At 27.6% G+C, this 20105-nt stretch overlaps 1 protein-coding gene across 5 annotated transcripts; it reads left to right on the top strand.

Moving 5' to 3' along the window:
• The first annotated feature begins 2678 nt into the window (after positions 1–2678).
• On the top strand, positions 2679–19909 carry LOC107444743 (tripartite motif-containing protein 2). Of its 5 annotated transcripts, none has more exons than XM_016058964.4 (4): positions 2679–2898; positions 5506–5598; positions 10535–10589; positions 16839–19909. In XM_016058964.4, the coding sequence occupies exon 4, from the start codon at positions 16866–16868 to the stop codon at positions 18909–18911; it is 2046 nt and encodes a 681-aa protein (XP_015914450.1). In that variant the 5' UTR covers positions 2679–2898; positions 5506–5598; positions 10535–10589; positions 16839–16865; the 3' UTR covers positions 18912–19909. The 5 variants fall into 5 exon arrangements, with proteins under 5 accessions (XP_015914450.1, XP_015914451.1, XP_042906098.1 ...); XM_016058965.4 differs by having other exon boundaries at positions 2821–2957; XM_043050164.3 differs by having other exon boundaries at positions 2848–3311.
• The last annotated feature ends 196 nt before the right edge of the window (positions 19910–20105 follow it).

Here is a 20105-nt window from a genome sequence, read left to right as displayed (position 1 = left end):
AACCCATTGCCATTATAAATGTTTAATTCTCTCTCAGTGCCATCAATATTACTCACTTTTGATCTTATTCGCAATACCGTATCAAGATCATTCCATGTGTCTATGCAGAGTGGTATATTTTATTCTTTATGATGTTATTTTTTCCCCAAATAACTTCAACCGATTTTGATTCTCCTGTTATTTACTAGCATGATGTTGATAGCCTTTGTTGATACGTACTCTAAATAAACGTTCCTCGTTTTCCACTCCTTTGATTTTTCGTTTTTCATGGAATCAAAAACTACTAAACAAAATATTATTTGTTTTTTTTTCTTCCAACTTTTATTATAATTACTTATACTACCTATCACCTACCAAAAGCAAGGTGGTCAAATGAAATTAGAAAAAACATCAGGTGTTGAATCAGGTGTTAATTAGGAAACAAGAGCAGTGGGCCAAAATTTTTGTTGATTAAAGTAGTTATTCTATCAGTAATTAAAAAATAGTTGAAATGATATTTATAACTACAGCTAAAAATGACAACAACAAAAAAAACCTATTTTGCATTGATAAACATTTTTTTATTTATATTATTAAATGCATCATGATGATATAACAGACAGTAAAATAAAATCTTGAATCGCTTTCATTCTTTTATAGCCCATTATATATATCTGAAACGATTATATTTTATAACTCTGTGTATTAGAAGACCATTAAAATGGACTATTATAATGAAAAACTTGTTAAATATGATGTAAAATAATAGGTAAAATTTTTATTTGCTCTTCAGATTCGCTAAACCAATTTGCACGCGTTGTTTTATCTCTATATACTTTTATAAATAAATAAATAACATCGATTTACATTATAATTATTTTTTTACATTCAAATAGTACTTTAATGTTAACAACAGCTGCTTTAAGCAAATGAGTTTTGCAAAAAATTATTACAATAAAATGAGTTTTTTTTTCCAGGAGCAAATAACTTAACTACATGCCAAATTACATTTGACGAAAACTATAGTAACTTCCTGAAATAAATAGATTCTAAACTAACTCATCTGAAATGAATGTAAAAATGATATAATTTAAAATAAATCAACACTTTTTTTTTAATGTCTCCCTCAAATACAATGAAAATAATAATAAATAAAGAAAAAATTCATTAATTTACATTGCATTCATATAAATGCATTAAAAATTTATATTTTTTGTGTCTTAAATTCGGAAAAAAATCGAGTCAACAAAATTCAATTTCTAAAGGCATAGAGGATGACCGAAAGTAGGCGAAATTTTAAATTCGAGATTAGTAAGAAGTACAGATAGATTTAAAAAACTTGTTTGATTTTAAATGTTCCCAAAAGTGTCACGAAGCCTTGTTTTTTTTCTTTCTTTTTCTTCGAAATAAATGATGAAATTGTAAAACTTAAAAAATTTCTTTCCTTTATTTTTTTCCAGCTACATATTTAGTTTAGAGAAAATATTAGCGGTAGAATTATATTCTTCTGCAGTCTCTTTGGATAAATAATATGCGTCTTAATTTAAGTTTCCCATTAGTTTTAGATAATTAAATTGTAAAGTTGCGCTTTTTTTATAAACGGATATCAATCAATTTCAATATCTTGGTTTTACGCCATTTTATTGGTAATCCCTTCCTCTTGTGACTTCACTGGGTGAATGCAATTTGAAAAAAGAAAAAAAAAATTACTTGGGTTGGAGAGCGACAACGAAAAAGAGCCTAGCCCATCTAATGTAATTAAAATAAATTATATAAAGTATTAAAGTGCAAAAGATGAAGTACTAAACAAGACAGAGCGAAGTGAGTTCTGATCGCGAAGCGCACTTTAAATTAATTGAGTTGAGTTAATACCTAGAGTTGACGAGCGACAGTTAGCAGTGAGCGGAACCCAGTAATTAAAAAAATTCATTTATGTAAGTAATGTAATCGCGTCTGCAAATTGGGTATACTATAGCCTACGTCACAGGTCGTGTTATTCCTACTAAATTTAACTAGTAAACAGCATTTACTGCGATCCTGATTTCTTGCGACAAGTAAACATTAAACGAAATGTGTTGTATGGTACTCGTCAGGTTGGAAATGTATTAGTCTAGTTAGTTTTGAAATAATTTATTTTATTGTTTTATCTAAGTTTATGAATTTAGTAAATATATTTAAAACTCAGCTTATTAATTAAAATAAAAGGTAAATATTATTCATAGTAAAATTTTCGGAGTGGAATTCTTATGTATTGTTCAACTTTGTTTTTATTGTAAATCAAATGATAATTTGTTTATTTATTTTATTTATATTTGGAGGTTATTCTCATTATTTTATGCGTTGAAATTCCATTCTTCAATATCAAGAACCTCAAATTGTAATGTAATTTAGTAGTTACATATTTCAATTTCACAAAAACAGATCGTCTGCAAATTAGACGATTTGCTAAAAATTTGTTGCTATTATTTTTTATGTATTGTTCAACTTTGTTTTTATTGTAAATCAAATGATAATTTGTTTATTTATTTGAAGTTATTCTCATTATTTTATGCGTTGAAATTCCATGTCATCTTCAATATGAAGAACTTCAAATTGTGATGTAATTTAGTAGTTACATATTTCAATTTAACAAAAACAGATCGTATTTTCTGAAATTTCATGCGTGCGGTATATTTATCTGTTTCTTGAAAAATGCGTTCACTCGGTTAGGAGTATCAGCGCCGTAAATATTGCCACAGCAGCGTAATTTTTATTTCTGGCAACCTTTATCTCAGCTGAGTGACGGTTTTGCCCAGTTACAACAACAGCGATTCGAAAGCGAAAGAGACGAGAGGAAGTAGATTTCGTTTTGGCTTGAAGGTTGAAAGCAGATGGCGCGGAGCTGCAACACAATAACACTGACGATGGAGCTGTTTATGTGTATGTAGTTTGTGTTTATCATCTGAACTAAGTTATAAATCTTGTCTTATTTTTACCAGGTATTTGTTAGAAAGTGAATTCCAACCAGTTTCGTTAGTGTTATGTAGTGGTTGCTATGATCAAAAATACCTTTATAATGTGAAAGTCACAGAATAGAACGAAAATCAGAAAGACCACATTTATCTTTGTGTAATAGTTTTTCTGTAGAATTGGATGTGTACATTGTTTATGCGACTCGGCGATATTTTCAAATGCCAACAAAACAGGTTGAAAGCAGTTAAAATTCGGAATATATTATGTAATTCCGTATTATGTATACGTTCTTTTATTTTGCTACGTAGAAGTCAATCAACTTTTGTTAATGGATAATTTCAACTAAACGATATTCACTTTTTTTTAAAATTTTACAAGTGGTTTGTGACGTTATTAATTATGCTATTATTATATCTAGATCGTATTTAAATTTATTTGTATGATGATATTTATTTACATTTTTATAGACTCATTGTGCACTTGTTCATTCTCTTTGTTTTGATGATTTTTTTCTCCTTTGTTTGTAATATACCTTTCGACAATTAAGGAATAACTTATTTATCTTAGTTGAATTATTTTTAACATTTATAAGTTTTGTGATATCTTTAAAAAATAAATATTTTCTATTTTCCATGACAATTTTAAATGTTGTTATAAACTAAAATAGCACATTTGTAGTTTAAGCAAAATCTAATTTATATGATTGGGTTTTATATTTTCAATTAGATTTTTGAATTTTGTGTAGAATATTTTGCATTTTTTTCAAATTGATACCATGCAATTAATATAAACTAATAATTATTTCAAAAACGCTTTGTGCAATATTTAATCAATAGATCTGAGTGAGTTATTACTGTACAAGAAAGGAACTATTAAAATCATTGAATTACTACATCTGCTTTTTTCTTATCTAAGTGTTATTAGATGTTAGTTTTCTCAAGCTGATGATTCCATGCATTCTTTTGTAATTATTTATTATAAGCAGTGGGAATGATATAGTGAAAAGAAGAAAAAAAGAACTGCTGCTCTTTTTTTTCTTGCATATGGATATAATTTAAACCACAACATTTTGATTTTATAATTTCAGAATTATTGAACAATAATGTTAGAAATCTTACAATTAAAACTATTCAAAATATATATTCAATTTTCCTTCTCTTTCATCTGTAAATATTTTTTCTGGTAGAATAATAAATGTGATTAGAGATAAAAGTAAACTTTTGCATAATTATTAATTTGCATATAATTTATTTAGAATTTCATGTTTTAAAAATATCAATGATTTAAATTTTTAAAACATTTTTTGAAGTGTGTCATTAATGATTTTACTCGAGAAATTTTCAGGATTTTTGTGTTGGGCTCACAATCACCCCTGTATCTTTCAATGCATGCAAAATACCAGAACTTCATCCAATCAGAATTTGAAAAATGAAGCATGTGGTATTTTAAATTCTCTTTTAATTTTTACTGACAAAATTATGACAATAAGTTTCTGCAATCAGCAGTTTTTAAAAAATAATTAAATTGCATTTAGTTGTCTATTTTTAGATTTCTAATAAATTTCTTTGTTTTTATGCACATTAACTTTATGATAATTTTTTAGCCTTTTCCAAATCAGTTTTCATCAGTTTAAACTGGAATAAAATTTTTAAAAATCTAAAAGCTGTCTAAATATGTAGTTTTAAATTATTTACTCTAAACTGCAAATCACATAATTTTATTGCTACAAAATTTTGAAGAAAAATTCACAGAAATACTAAAAATTATCAAGCATTATTTCTCCCAATCTAATAAAGCTGCATCTTTATTTTTCACCCTTTTTGAAAGGTATTACGTATTTGAATAGAACTATATAATCTCAAGTTTGTCTAATACAAAAATAAAAAATAGAAAGAAGAAAACACATCAAAAATCTTACCTAAAATCCAAGACTGTGTGAGTATAGGCCTCTTAATAAATGTTTAGAAGAAGAAAAAAAAGGTTCCTACTTATAAATTTTAAAATGAAATCTGTACAACGTAACTAATATATTATAAATGCCAATTTCAATTTTCTAGGCTCTGTAACAATCTGGTATTCAGGATTTGTAAACATAAGAAAGCATAAAATGATTATCAAGTTTATAAATTGTTCTCATGTAAAAATATTTCCCCTTGTTCTCTCTGGATATGATATATTGGCCCTCAAATAGAGAGACCATTAAGCCTCCTCAAATAGTATTGTAATAAAGAAGTGTTTGTAAAAAAACTTTTGTATGCAGAGAGAAAATGTAAAATTAATTCTATAAAACTTATTAAAAATAGTTTTTCAAAGGATTTACTTGATTCAGAGTAATTGATATATATTGTTTATAATGCATCGATATTTCAAGATAAGCAATTGTCCGACTTTATTGCTGATTTATAAGTCTACTCCCTGGTTTTGGTAAAATTTTGAGTGTTTGAAAAGTTGATTTATACACCAGGATGATAAAACAGTTCATCAATGCTTTAATGAACTTTACAAGAGAATTGCAGCTCTGCCTTTTAAAAATACTATTGTGAATTATTTAACTGAACTTTGTCATTATTTCAGGGAGTTTGCAAGACTTGCATTGGAATAATGAATAGGTATTTGGAAAAATATTTAGTCCATAGATATTCTAGTCTTTTGGAAAAGCATAATAGTGTAAGTTTCTTCTTTATATTAATTATTTGATTATGAAACACACTGAACTACTTAATTGTAAATGTTTGCTCTACTCACAGATATTTTTTTTATAATTAACTGTATATTTTATAACTGTTTTTGAAATTGCTGTACTAATTATAATTTTTATGGCCATCAAACAAAATCGATTTTAGGAAGGCTATTCTAAGTACTATGTTTCTGAGAGTTATTTTTATATACATAACTATATAATTATCTGTTTTTATTTGTATTCTCATTGGTTTTATGAATTTACCATGTAATTCATAACTTTTTTAGAATTATAGATATAGAAGCAATCATTCTTTGTGGCCATCAAATAGTTTTATAAGAAGGCCATACGTAGTTTCAAATTATTTTGTCTTTTTTATAATAATTATCGATGTTAATTAATTACCTGATTTTTAATATGTATATTCATTGATTTTTATATGTACGATGTGGATCATTCTTTAATAACAAGCTATTTTCATGAAGTATTAAATTTTTTTTTGTGCCGAAACTATAATTTGTGGACCATTTTGAAATTTGACTCAATTTAGTAAAATAGATGGTGTCTCATGTATTCTAAACTTTTTTCTTAAACAAAATTTAGAAAATAGTTCTAAAACAATTGGGTAAGAAAGATGACTTAAATAGAATTATCTACCTTCAATCCTAAAAACTTAAAATTTGCTGTGTTTGCTATTTCTTCTTGTGCAAGAAATTAAAAAAACAAAACAAATTATCAAACTTAAATTCTTTTTAAGGAATTATGATTAAGAACAAAACTTTTCCAGCATAAAATTTTTAGATTGTGTCTGTGTTTTAATGCTCAATAATGAATTACATTTGTGTGATGATAAAAATGTTTTTTTTTTTTAAATTTTTTTATTTTTAAATCCAGCAATCGTTACATGAAGATGATATTCTTATTTTTCCTAAACCTCGTTCAAGAAATATCAGACTTTTCATTGCATAGCTATAGTTTGCTATGTCTTTTTATTGCACTAATTTGTTATAAATAATTTTATACTTTAACATCATGTTTTTCTCTATGAAATTAATTAGTAAAGTGCCAAAAATGTGTTTTTATGAAATATCATAAATAATTGTTATAAGATTTTTTTTTTAAAAAGATTTTTTTTTAAATTGATTACTACTTTATTAGCTTTTAAAAACAAATTTCACACATCAATGCTAGCAAAAGTATTTCAATTAGTGAATTGGATAACATTTGTCCTTCAATATTGTTTCTGAATATCTGAGGTGGACCTTATGTGAACGGTCCATTTTTCAATAATGTTTACAAAAAATTAATATAAGGAAAATTTCAACAAAGCATTTTTTAAAAACTGAAAGGGGAGAAGTAGGCAAATAGTCTTGTAGAAAAAAAAAATCTTAACTATTTGGATATTTTTTTAATGAGCTAAAAAATACAAACTGAAAAGTGGCCCAACTAACTCCAGTTTTTGTCGTTACATTAAGCACTCTTGCAAGAAGTCAACTTTTAAACTAGGCTGATTTTTTCTATGTTATTGTACTTTCCTGTACGAAAGTTGAGTTTTGAACTCCGATATTACATAGAAAGTTGGGAACCATCAAGTTATACATTTGGACACAAAATTATTTATTTCATTTGAACTAGTATTATTAATAGGAAAAATCTAAAAATAGTTATCAGTTTTGATTTTATACACTTTGTTTGCAGTACCAATGTGAAAATTATACATTATTACAAAGGATTGTATTACATCTTTGAGTCTTTTGTTTACTATTATTTATTTTGTTTACTATTATTTATTGTTATTTATTTTGTTTAATTTTTTTTCTGTTCATGATCTTTGAATATGTGTGTTTTATATATAGCTTAAAATTTGTTAACTAGTGGAAATTACAAGACTGACTTATACACTCAATAATTGCAATATTCATTATTTTGAAGCTGAATATACGAGGTGTGATAGTTAAATAACCGACTGTGCATGCAGCTTGGTGTGGGGGAGTATAAATAGAATGTAGTTAACCTTGATGCTTACGGTGCAGATGGCATGTTATTCTGTCCCTCTTACTAGTTTAGTTCGTTTTTTTTTATCTTTGCTTCAGTTAGATGTTTGGTTAAAGCATCACAATCATGAGAAGTTTAAAATATAACTGCACATTAATTTGAAATTCCTTGGGAACTTAAAAAAAAGTGCCAACTAAATGCTTTAAATTGTTGAAGGAGGTGTTTAGAAATAATTGCATGACTAGTGGTCAAGTTTTTGAAATGGCACAAATGATTTTGAGAGGATTTAGAGTTTTTTGAAGATGATGAACATACTGGCCATCCTGTGACTTCAAAAACTGATAAAAACATTTAATGATAAATGAAATCTAGTGTGAAGACTGACATTAAAGTGTTCGAGTGATGTTAGATATTACGAACAAATTTAGAATATAAAAAATTTGACAGAAGAATTTCATATGACAGAGATTTGCTACGACATCATGGGAAGCTTCGCAGAAGATCCTGAATTGATGAAAAAGTCACCACATGTGACAAGACGTGGATTTTTCATTGCAACTCTGAAACTAAACGTCGATCCATGCACTGTCAAACTCCCATATCACCAAGGACCAAATGAGCAAGTCCAAACTGAAAGCCATGCCCATCATATTTTTTCCTCGATATTTATGATATAATCATGATAGAATGGGTACCTCAAGATGAAACAGTGAACCAGCAGTACTACGTTATGTTCCTAAGAAAACTTAGAAAAAGAGTGAAGAAGAAAAGGCCAGATTTGTGGAGCAGCAATATGTGGATTTTGCACTCCGGCTCACAATTCGCTGTCTGTGAAACAGTTCTTGGTAAACAAACGCATTAATGTGCTTGAGCATCCATTGTACTCCGAAGACCTTGTGCCATGTGACTTCTACCTGCTTCTGAAAGTGAAAGATGCATTGAAGGAAACAAATTTTCATTGTATAGATGAGGTGAAGGCAAAAACAGGAGACTTTCTGAGGAAGGGGACATCTAATGAACAGTAGAAAACTCATATGCTGTGATGTATTGATAGATAAAGGGATTATGTTGAAGGGGACTAAAAGGTATTTGTAAAATGTTTTCAATTAAGACAAGTCCAGTTATTTAATTGTCACACCTCGTAAAAGGTCAACTTGAACTTAGAAAAATATGGTATTCCATTTTGAAAATCTTGTAAAACGTTTAGACTGTTTTGGTCTTGAATTTTAACGTTCTAATATCAGACTTTAATGTAGGATTTTTAATTTGAACTAAGACATTATATATGATATTATATATTTAAAAAAATATACGATTTATTGTTCAAATTAAAGTCTATGATTCTTAAGATAACGAAATTTAAATGATTATTGAATTAAAGAGTAATAAAAATATTTACTGGAACCATTTTTTATTAAAGACAATCAGCTAAAAATAAATGTAAAAATTATGTGATATTCTAGAAAGTCAAATTTTTAAGCTCTTTAATGATCTAAATTGTACAGATTTTTGTTAAATGTTAATGCCAAATATATTGATGATTATTTATGTCTAATTTTACATATCTTTCTTAAACAACAGTTTTTTTTTATTTTTTACACAATGTTGTATAGCATGCCGGCATTATATTCTAAACTTGAGTAACTTTTTTTAATCTATTTGGTTACTAATTTTTTTTTTTTTTTTTTTAACAAACAAATATAACTTTATTGAGAACAAAAACACATAAATACAAAGAATATATATTCGTCGTCAAGAGGAAAATCCTGTCCAGGCGACAAAGAAAAGTAATACAATAAATTTAAAATAGAAATTTAAAAAAAAAAAAAAAAAAAAAAAGAAATGGGGTATTACAATAATAAATTATTTTGCTCATCATGAGACGTCATATATTGTTGAACACTGTAATAATAGAAAACAACAAAAAAATGCATGAAACTATATATAAAAAAATAAATAAATAAATAAAAAAAAATAACAAAGGTCACATAAGAAATTCATTTGGATTGGCACAAGACTGGTATAAAAAATCAAATGCTTCCTTTAAAGTGAAAAATAGAGATCTAAATCGTCAATGTTCATCACAAATTGAAATAAAGCACGCTTAAAAGAAGAATATATTTTGATGAGATATTTTTGAAATGTATATAATTTTTTAATACTAATTTTATTTTCCAAAATGTCCAAAAAATTTAAAGAAATATTTTTATCTGTTTGAAAAGTTACAGAAAAAATATAAATAAATAAATAACATAAGAATTTAACTTTGATTGCAAAACCTTAAAAATTACAATATGCTTTCGAAAAATTCAGTGAATTATCTTAATAATATAAAGGGTACTTCTATTCAAAATAATTGCCAATAGCTACAACACTCTTTAACATGGATTGTAGAAGGTTTAAAAATGTCGGCAAGCACTTGTTTTGGTACTTCTCAAAGCACGGTTGTGACATCACATCTTTGTCATTTTTTGACAATTTTCTTTTTCCCTGTTAAGCCTTCACACCACTCAAAAACACATTTCTTGTTTACACTTTCTATGCTGTACACTTTCACTAACGTTTTGATTTTATGTGTTGCCTACTTGTAAACAAAACTAGATGTTCATGTGTTTCTCCATTTTGCATTAGCGCAATTTCTCTCACAGACTTCGTTGGATTGGTTGGAACATGCACTTCAACTTAACAGTCAAGATTTTGAGAATGGCACCACCAATTGTCATGATTACCCAATATGACAATTCGCCAAATTATTCCAATGCAAGTTTTATATTTCTTTTCATATGATTTATATGATGCCTTATTTCATTCTCTAGTCTGAATTTAGTTTTAGGAGTCTGAAATCAGGCCTTATGTAAATAGCTTGTTATAGTAACCTTAATTTTTTAAAAAAATCTTTTATTCATATATTTGAATATTTTATTGCAGGCTTGTAAGAAGCTAGAAAATTACTTCATAGCAGTAAGGTGTCTTATTGATTAAGGTTTGTAATAATTCGCTTAGTTTACAATTATTTCTTTCTTTTATATAGATATGTCATCAATTTATTGTTCATTAAGAAAAAATATGTGTTTTGCTTTTCATTTATTTTTTTACTGTATTTTAATTTTTCTTGATTGATTTTTAACTTGAGTATTATGCACTAAAATATTTATTTTTTTGTTGGTTTTAAAAACTATTTAACCCCTAAGACATTGTGAATGAGGGGTAAATTATACTGAAAAATTTATGCTGTGTACTGCATGCTCATCCATTGAATAACATGGGGCAAACTAGTTTTTCATGCAAGAAAACTTACTGCTTAAAATTTGTTAAAAGCCTGGATAAATGCTCAGAGGGTTATATGTGCTTAAGAAATTTATTATGACATTACCTATTCTAAGTCATGACACTATAAATCTCTTTTCGTAATTTACTAACTAAGAAGCAATAAGGAATTAATAGCTTTCCATTTCTATATGTACAATGTTCTTAAAAATAAATGGACCACCCTAAAGAACTTTTGATCTAATGATTGGATCTTCATGTTCTAGGACACAATCTTAATGGTTCTACCTAAAATATGCTAATTAAGTAGTGCAGACAATATTTTAAGTTAAAAATCAGACACAAAAATGTACTTTTTCTGAATAAATATCTATTATATTATATTGATTATTTTATTTAATAATAGTCAAAAAATTTTGAATTGTATGGTATAAAATTCTTTACATCTTTTAAGGAATGTAATTTTTCATGGCGAAATGGAAAATCTGAGGGAAATCGGTCAAATAGTTCCTGAGAAATCGAATTTTTAAAAAGTCTTGTTCTAAAGATTCGACTTCTCAGGAACTATTCAATTAATTTTGCTCACATTTTGTTTTTTAGCCTTGTAAATTCAAATTTTATTAGACTATTATTAATTACAATGATACAAAATAATAAATATTTGTTAAAAGCTATTTATTGCATGGAATTATCTTTGTATAAACAACTTGTATAGTTATGTGCCAAAATGTTTCAATTCGCTTAAAAAAGTTTTCGAGTTATGATGAAATACGCAAAAAGCCAAGCATTGAACTCTTCTCCTGACCAATCTATAGGGATCAGAAATCAGAATACATTGAAAAAGAGTGTGCTTATTCAGAGTTATTACATTTTTGTGTCTGATTTTGAAGCATATTTGAGGTCACCCTTCAGAACCATTAAGATTGAGTCCTAGAACAACAAGATCCGATCATTCGATCAAAAGTTATTTAGGATGATGCTTTTATTTTTTTTGTTAATGTGCTTTTTTCATGTCTCAATTCTTTCTTCTTTCTATATCCCTTCTTTCGAAAATTTCTAGACTAAAAATTAGACTATTTCCAGACTATTTTTAAAAATTTTAGTTAAGGAACTTCATATTGGTCTTTTTGTACATATATTACACTATATTCTGTCTCTATAGACAATTATATGTCCTTAGTAAGAAAATACATTAAACTTCTGTTTATGAATTTTTTTGCAGCATTGTTTAAAAAAAAAATGAAATTTTATATATAATGATATCTGCGGAGTAATTTCATTTACAAACAGTGCCAAGTTATGATTACATAAATTTCATGCTTATGATTAGTATTTTACTACAAATTTTTAGTATTTTTTTATGGTTAATTAACACTACTTAAAATTTACACAGGTATGTGATTTTTCTACTAATTCGTGAATGACCGTTGATTTGCAAATTTCCATGAATCAATTATTTATATTCTGCCAAAATTTTCTCAGAGTTCCACTAATCAAAAATGTACATTTTGTTACTTATGCAAAATTTCAATTACGAGGTATTTATTCCGCCTTTACCCACCCTCTGTTTTTCTTCCCGAGCTCACATTCACACGTGATAACTTTTTTTCTTTTTACGCAGATTTGTTAGAGAAAAACGCAACTTCTAATGAACTTCAAGAACACGAGTTTGAAAAAAATTCCATAATTAGTTAAGCTGAAATTAAGGTACTACTGAAGCAAACACAAAAGTATAAAATTCATAATTTAAAAAAATAATTCCGCAATGGCAAACATTTAAAAGATTGTTTGCAAGAAAATTATTATTTTTTTTTTTCATTGTTCATGAGAAAAAAAAATTTTTTTTTCCCTCATTTTTTTAAAACTTTTATTTCACTGAGTAGAAATTTTGTTGAAAATTCTGATTTGTAACAGAAGTATTATTTAATCAGTATGATGTACTCGCTCCTTTTTTTTTTAATTTGGCTACAATTAAATTGATTTAATTTTTAATGTATTAAGAATTTCAAGTAGCGCATATCAGTAATAAATTTTCAACTCTCTTTAAACCATCCTAAATCTCTGTTTTTAACCGTTCCATTTTTTGCAGTTAATAAAATTGATTTCCATTGGGTTTTTTAAATTATGATACCATTAGGACATGCGAAGTTTGAATCACACATTTGAGTAATTATATTTGACGCACTCGATTTGCGACAAATCCATGCGACAGTTCTATATATATATATATATATATATATATATATATATATATATATATATATATATATATATATATATATTTGCAGTTATCTCAACATTATCATGATACCGATATTATTATGATACAAGAGATTCAAATCGTGCTTCTGAGTGTTCACTATTTGGCACTATAATTCTATTTTCTTTCTAATAAATTTTTTTGGCAATTATCACTACTGATTTTCACATATTTTTATAAATCTTGCTCTTTTTTTATACGATAATATTTATTACACCACATGAACCTCGATACTTTGAATTAACCCCTTTTTCGCACATCCAATTTGTGAGATTTCGTTGTAAATAATGTCGTATATCATCAATCTTTTTTCAATATTCTTTTATGTGTTGGTAAGAAGAATTAGATTTAAAAAAAGTTATCTTTTTAAACTTTATAAATGTTACTTTTGTACATAAAGATAAATCCTTCTTGTACAACAAAAAAAAGAAGAAAAGTAAGTAAGTATTAAAAAGAAAGAAAAATCATTTTGAGAAAAGAAAGAAAAAAAGTGAAATAATTTCTTCTATCTGCAATTACATGTCTGCTTACATTTAAATAAAATTTTTAAATATACTTTCAAATTATTAATGAGTTCAAATGTTCCAATTAGTTTCTCCAATTTAGTTAAGCTTCTAGTTCTCCAATTTAGTTAAATGTTTTTCTTTTTTAATTTATTACATTGTTACTTCATTATATAAGTTGAATTTTGCCCTTTCAGATGTTATATTTCAATGATTATGACCTCTCATATTTAGGCCTTGCATGATTACATACTGAATTAAAATCTATCAACACACGTGTTCTCGAGCTACTAAACCAAGAATGGGGGAGGGGGGCAACACCTCTGCAGAGGATCAAAATTGTGATGGCATGTCTTCAGATCATTCTCTGGAATGTTTCCTTGACTGTCATCAATTGTTTATTGTGCAGCTCTAGTACGATGCATATAAAGTACTACTACTGCAATCTATTGACTCAATATTTGTGATGCATGTCCTTAATCAAATTTACACTAAATTAGATCCATAAATTATAAGCTTATTACTAAACTTTTAATTACCCTCTAGCCATTCGGTTCTAGGGATGCATCACGAAGAATGAGTTTTATAGCATTAGCTTTAACAGCAGATTTTGTTCTTCAATAATTTAAAAGCAACAATCTCAGTAAATATTTTTAAATATTAGTGATTTGTTAGCTTACAGCTTTATTTATCAGAAATTTATTACACGTTTTTACTAATTATGTATGTTGGCCGTACTTCTCTTTTATTCCTGTGTTAGCACATGTATAATCAGCATGATAATTTTGTAACATATAGGGATTTATTTACATCACTGAAGGAGTATTTCGAAAAATTGGTGAACCATTCAATTTATACATAGACATCATCCCCACCAAATCGATATTTAAAGAGATTGGTATTATGCTTTTAAAATGTGTTTCTATAAACCTAAACAAGTCAATAGGAATTATTGTTGTACTAAGGGGCAATGTTTAGGAAAAATTGTGATCTATCTTATGTAAAGCTTACATATAGCTAACTTTTCTTCATAGTAACCTTGAGTTCAACTTCTGAAACATTTTTTCAATAAATCTGATTAAGTCACTAGAAAGCACAAAAAGAAGGATAGTTGTACTAAGTGTCAATTTATCAAGATAAATTCTGGAAGGGTTATAAAAAAGTTGACTTATTAATGTTGTGATATTAGTTCCCCCAAAACGATAGTAAAAATATTAGAACCATTGAAGATTTACATCTGAAAATTACAGTTATGATTGCAATACATTTTCACTCAGATTAAGTAATATTTTGAAGAAAAAAAAATTAAAAATAACAATTTAGCAAAAACATTTATAGTTTTACTAAAAATATATTTCTGTTTTACTTTATACTTTTGTATAGTTTTTTTTATTCCTTTTTGCAAATAATAAAAATAGCTCTGAAAATCTTATAGATAAGTTTAAAATTTTAATATTTTCAGTACGTTATATGGATGTTCTGTAGATCTAGCTATGCATTATGTTAAAATGCATTCATTTAATCTCATATTAATTGGTGGTAGACTAAATGCTGATAGGAATTGATATAATTTATAAAAAAATTCGTTTGTTTTCAACCCATCTCTGATTCTGTTCAAATGAAATTTAGTCATTAAAAATGCTCTAGACTAAAAATGCGTGTTTGAAAGATTAGCTGTTCATTAGACTGGCAGACCAGTGGCAATCATTTTGCTTTTAAGTGCAGATTTTATGTAGGAAACGTATAAAAAAAGATTATTAATTAATGTAATTTTGTGACTGCAAAATATCTCTTATATTATATTACTCAATATAATTATTTTATTTGAAGGTAATTGGTGACTTACAAAATAAAAAATTATAACTATTTGATTAATATCAAACTAAAAGAAATACAAAAGTAATCAAGAGAAAAAATTCTGATCTGATAAATCAAATTCTGAAGTCTTAATTATAAGATGATTTTTTTTTTTGTAATAAATAAGATTGCTTAGTAAACAATTTATTGGTTTGGGTCAGCTTCGTACTCTGGAAAAATTGATAAATAGCTCTACTGCACTTTAAATCAACAATATGTATATAAGTTGCTGATACTCAATATAAATTTATTGTAAACAAAATTGTGTTCTTGTAATACGTAAAATACTATCTGTTTCAGTTCAGCTATCGTGTTGATTGAAATATGTGTTTAGATTTGTTTATACAATAGTCATGATTGAAATTTAAATATCATCGGTTAAATTTAAAAAAAAAAACATGTACTAATTTCAAGTTATAAAAAATGAATGAATAAAATTATTTTATTTAGCATATGTTGTTGGATGAATAAAAAAAAATTATTGTTTAGCTATAAAAAATTTTGAAATTGTTAAAAAAAATTATGTTTTAAAATTATTTGCAATGCCTAAAATAATGTGTTCCAAACATTTTTTAAATAAGTTTAAACCCAACTTAAATCAATCTTCATTTTTACATTTATAAACATTAATCTGAACATAGCTTAAACATTGATCTTGTAATTACTTTTATAACATGATGGCAGGTAATAAAAAAAATGCTTTTTAAATTTGATATGTAATTAAATAATTATTTGCTTAGAATTTAGATCAAAACTTTAAAAACATAAATTAAGATGGGAAACAGATAAAATACAATGTTATTGTGAATTTGAAATATAATGCAGGGTAATTTGGAATTTTTTGATATTTTCAAAATTATTATAATGCGATTTTGTAAATCAATATTTTCATATAAATAATATAATATCAAAATTATCTTTCTCCTTATTGTTTTTAAACATGTAAATCATTTATTCATCAAAAAAGTACATAAATAAAAGTACATAAAAAAACTACTATCAGGTAAATTTTATCTTTGATTACACTTTTCCATAACAGCTCAAAAATTTAAGTAAAAAAATTCTGAATGAGCAGCCAGCATTTATCTCCTTATTATCACCTGAAAAGATATTTTGTTAAAACGTGCACTACCATTTGCTATTAATTAGTACACGCCCATATTTTCTCTATAAATATACATGAAATTCTATAATAATATCAGAGTTGTGGATGCTGTTGCTTAATTATTGTTGTTTATATGAAACAAAGTTACAGATTAAAGATTTTTTTAACGAAAAATTTGAACTTCTTTTAAACAACAGATATTACAGTACTATTGTTTCTTATAATTCATTTTTTATGCAGGTACTTAGAGAGTAGAGAAAAAAAAGGATGACTTCATCTACACTAGTAGAAACTGTTTCTATTGATTATGAAGATTTCAGTGAAAGCTTCCTCACGTGTGGGACTTGTTTGTGCACGTACGATGGCCAGGAGCATACTCCGAAATTGTTACCCTGTTCCCATACTGTATGCCGTAGCTGTTTGGAAAGGATAGCTGCTGGTAATGGAGTGCGAGATGCTGGTTCGTTTCGCTGTCCTATATGCAGGGAAACGATTCCCTTGCCTCGTGGCGGCGTTAATGCACTTCCACCAAGTTTTCTTGTCAATCAACTTTTAGATCTCATGTCACGCCAGAGGAGGGAAGTGATTCCTAAATGTTCCCTCCATTCTACACAAGAACTTCTTTTTTGCGAGACATGCGACTGCGTCTTTTGTAGACTGTGCACTACAGGAGCGCATGGAAATGGCACTGAGAGTGGCCAGCACACTGTCATACCATTTTCCATCGCTATAAAGAGGATGTCGGAGATTCTTTTATACAAGGCACACTTATGCATCAGCAAATTAAATAAAGCAGCAGAAAATGTGAATGAGGAGATAACAAAGTTGGATTCTACGGCGGATGAAACCTTTGAAGCCATAAATCGTTCAGTGCAGGAAATCACTGCGGCCATAGAGCAGAGGCGTTGTGAACTCATAGAAATGGTAAAAAAGCTAAGGAACAATAAAAAGAAAATACTTGTGGATCAACTGTCTATCATTGAATCTGAAAAAGAAAAAGTGGAACAACAGTGCAATGGCCTTCAGTACCAAGTCGAAGTCCGTAACATAACCAACAGGATAAGCGATTTGAATAAAAAGCTGGATTCTCTAAATGCTGTAATGGAACCAAGAGAAAATGCTTTTCTCAAATATGAATGTGAACACAATTCTGCATCCAGTGACATTGAGAAGTCCTTGAGAGAATTTGGCAGAGTTCGTTCTAGTACCACTTATCCCGCTTTGTGTTGTGCTGCTGTCGAACCATGCTCTGCTCATTTGGAATCCACTGCCTGTGTAACTACCTATGATTATCATGGAACACCTCAGACCGATGGGGGCGATCCCGTTGTCATCGATTTAAGGTATGAGAATGGTGATAGTGTCAAAACCCATCTCCTTGATAGAAACAATGGTACCTACGATATTAATTTCCTCCCTGAACAACCTGGCAATTATAAGCTTAACGTAACCGTGTTCGATCGTCCTATAAAAGATAGTCCTTTTCATTTTGTAGCATCAGAGCATATAAATCCCATTTCACAGTATGGTTTGCGGGGTAGTGGAGATTTGCATTTCTTGCAGCCGGTTGGTATAGCAGTCTCTAAAAGTGGTGATATTTTTGTTCTTGATACTGGAAATAGTAGAATAAAGTCACTGACCAGTGATTATGAATTGATACGTCACGTAAGTAATGTTGGAATGGAAGAACGCAGCGGTACAGGTATAGCCCTCTCTCTGAAAAATTCATTGTTTATAGCTAATTGGAGATCTAAATACATCACAGAGATAGATTTTGAAGGTTCTGTAATTCAAAAATTCACTCATGTGGATTTTGTGGAGCCAATTGATCTTGCTATTAATAGCAAAGGCCAGATATTGATAGCCGATAATGGAGCTTGTTCAGTTTTTGTTTTCGACTCCTCTGGTTGTTTTCTCTCTCGATTTGGTAAAAAAGGTACTGAAAATGGTGCATTCAATCTGATAAGTTCTGTAACTGTTGGTCCACAAGATGAAGTTGTCGTAAGCGATTCAAGAATTCAAGTATTTAGTGCAGCTGGGAAATTTTTGAGGGAAATTTATCCAGAGGGAAAGAGTAAAGGTCACCATGGGGGTATTGTATATGATGGGAAAGGAAATCTCTTAGCCACTCGGTGTGAAAAATCAGGCAGTTTCATTCAGGTTTTTAGTTATCAGTCTGGTAATTTACAGTTTGTTATTGATAGTCACGATGCAAAGTTGAAACGACCTAGTGGTCTTGATATAACTGACAACCACCATGTTTATGTTGTAGATCTTGGTAATGATTGTATAAAAAAGTTCCGTTACCGATAAATATTAATAGAATCACTACTTCTTAGTCATGAGACAGTATATATATATTTTTAAATTTATCCAACTCGAAAAGTTTTCTCATTTTTTAGCTCTTAGCAGAATTTCTATAGATAAGAATAAAGTTTTTGATTTTTTTAAAAAATTACTTCTCAGATATAGCTACGATTAGCAAAGTTTAATTTTTCCTGTTCCTAATACAATGTCAATGATCGTTCAATTTAGCTAATGTAAAGTGTATTTCAAATTAAGTAAACTTTCTTAAAGTCTGATTTGTGTTAAGAGATATTCTTAAAATATTGGTGAAAATAGAAATTGTTAATTAGCTCCTAGATAAAATAGTTGGTATTACTCTTGGTTGCAATATTATCTGAGATAATTTTTCAGATAAAACAATTATCTTTGTGTTTTACTTTATTGGCTGTTAGTGAATACAAATACAAAGTAGAATTCTATTTCATGATAAAACGAAATTTTCTTTAATTTTTGAACCAATTTTATTTTACATTTATATTGGTACATATTATTATCTAAAATTGTTATTTTATGTTTGTAACAGCTGTGTACAAGTAAATACTAAAATGTACTTAATTCTTATGTATTATTTATAGTACCTATTTTTGCTGAATTTCTCAAATGAATCATTTATTTAGTTTTTTTTTCACACTCAACTTAATCTTTGTTAAGTGAGCTATCTTCGTTAATAATCAGTGTTATAACTCTATTATAACTCTTTTATTTTTTACCTATGACATAAAATTATATGTATTTCAGGTTAAAACAAGAAGAACATTTGTCTACTTTGACTCTCCATATAATATTCATTTTATTTTATTTTGCTGTATATAAAAGTTCTTTTGTTTTAATACATTTTGTTTGTATACAACCTAAATATTTTGGAATGAAATCCGAATCTCATATTGATTCATATTTTGAGAGTTACTTTCAACAGACTTCATTCATTATTTTACCAAATACATAGCTTTTCCCAAAAAAATAAACTTCATGTTAAATGCATGCTTTTATATGATGAATTATACATGCTTTATTACAATGTTTTCATTGCATTTATCATACAGTATTCATCAGGCACCAAAGACACTCACATAATCATTTTTTTATTATTTTAAGCTTATACATTTATTTTGTTTACAAATATTGCAGTATTGGTTAAAATAGTTATATTTGCCATCTTTT

Source organism: Parasteatoda tepidariorum, chromosome 1 (assembly GCF_982258835.1).
Source record: "Parasteatoda tepidariorum strain Cologne lab strain chromosome 1, Ptep-v5.0, whole genome shotgun sequence".
In the NCBI taxonomy this organism is placed as follows: domain Eukaryota; kingdom Metazoa; phylum Arthropoda; class Arachnida; order Araneae; family Theridiidae; genus Parasteatoda; species Parasteatoda tepidariorum.
This window is presented reverse-complemented; position numbering and strand designations above follow the sequence as displayed.

Excerpts from the sequence above, each read along its gene's own strand:
- LOC107444743 (XM_016058964.4), top strand. The coding sequence starts at position 16,866 with ATGACTTCATCTACACTAGTAGAAACTGTTTCTATTGATTATGAAGAT.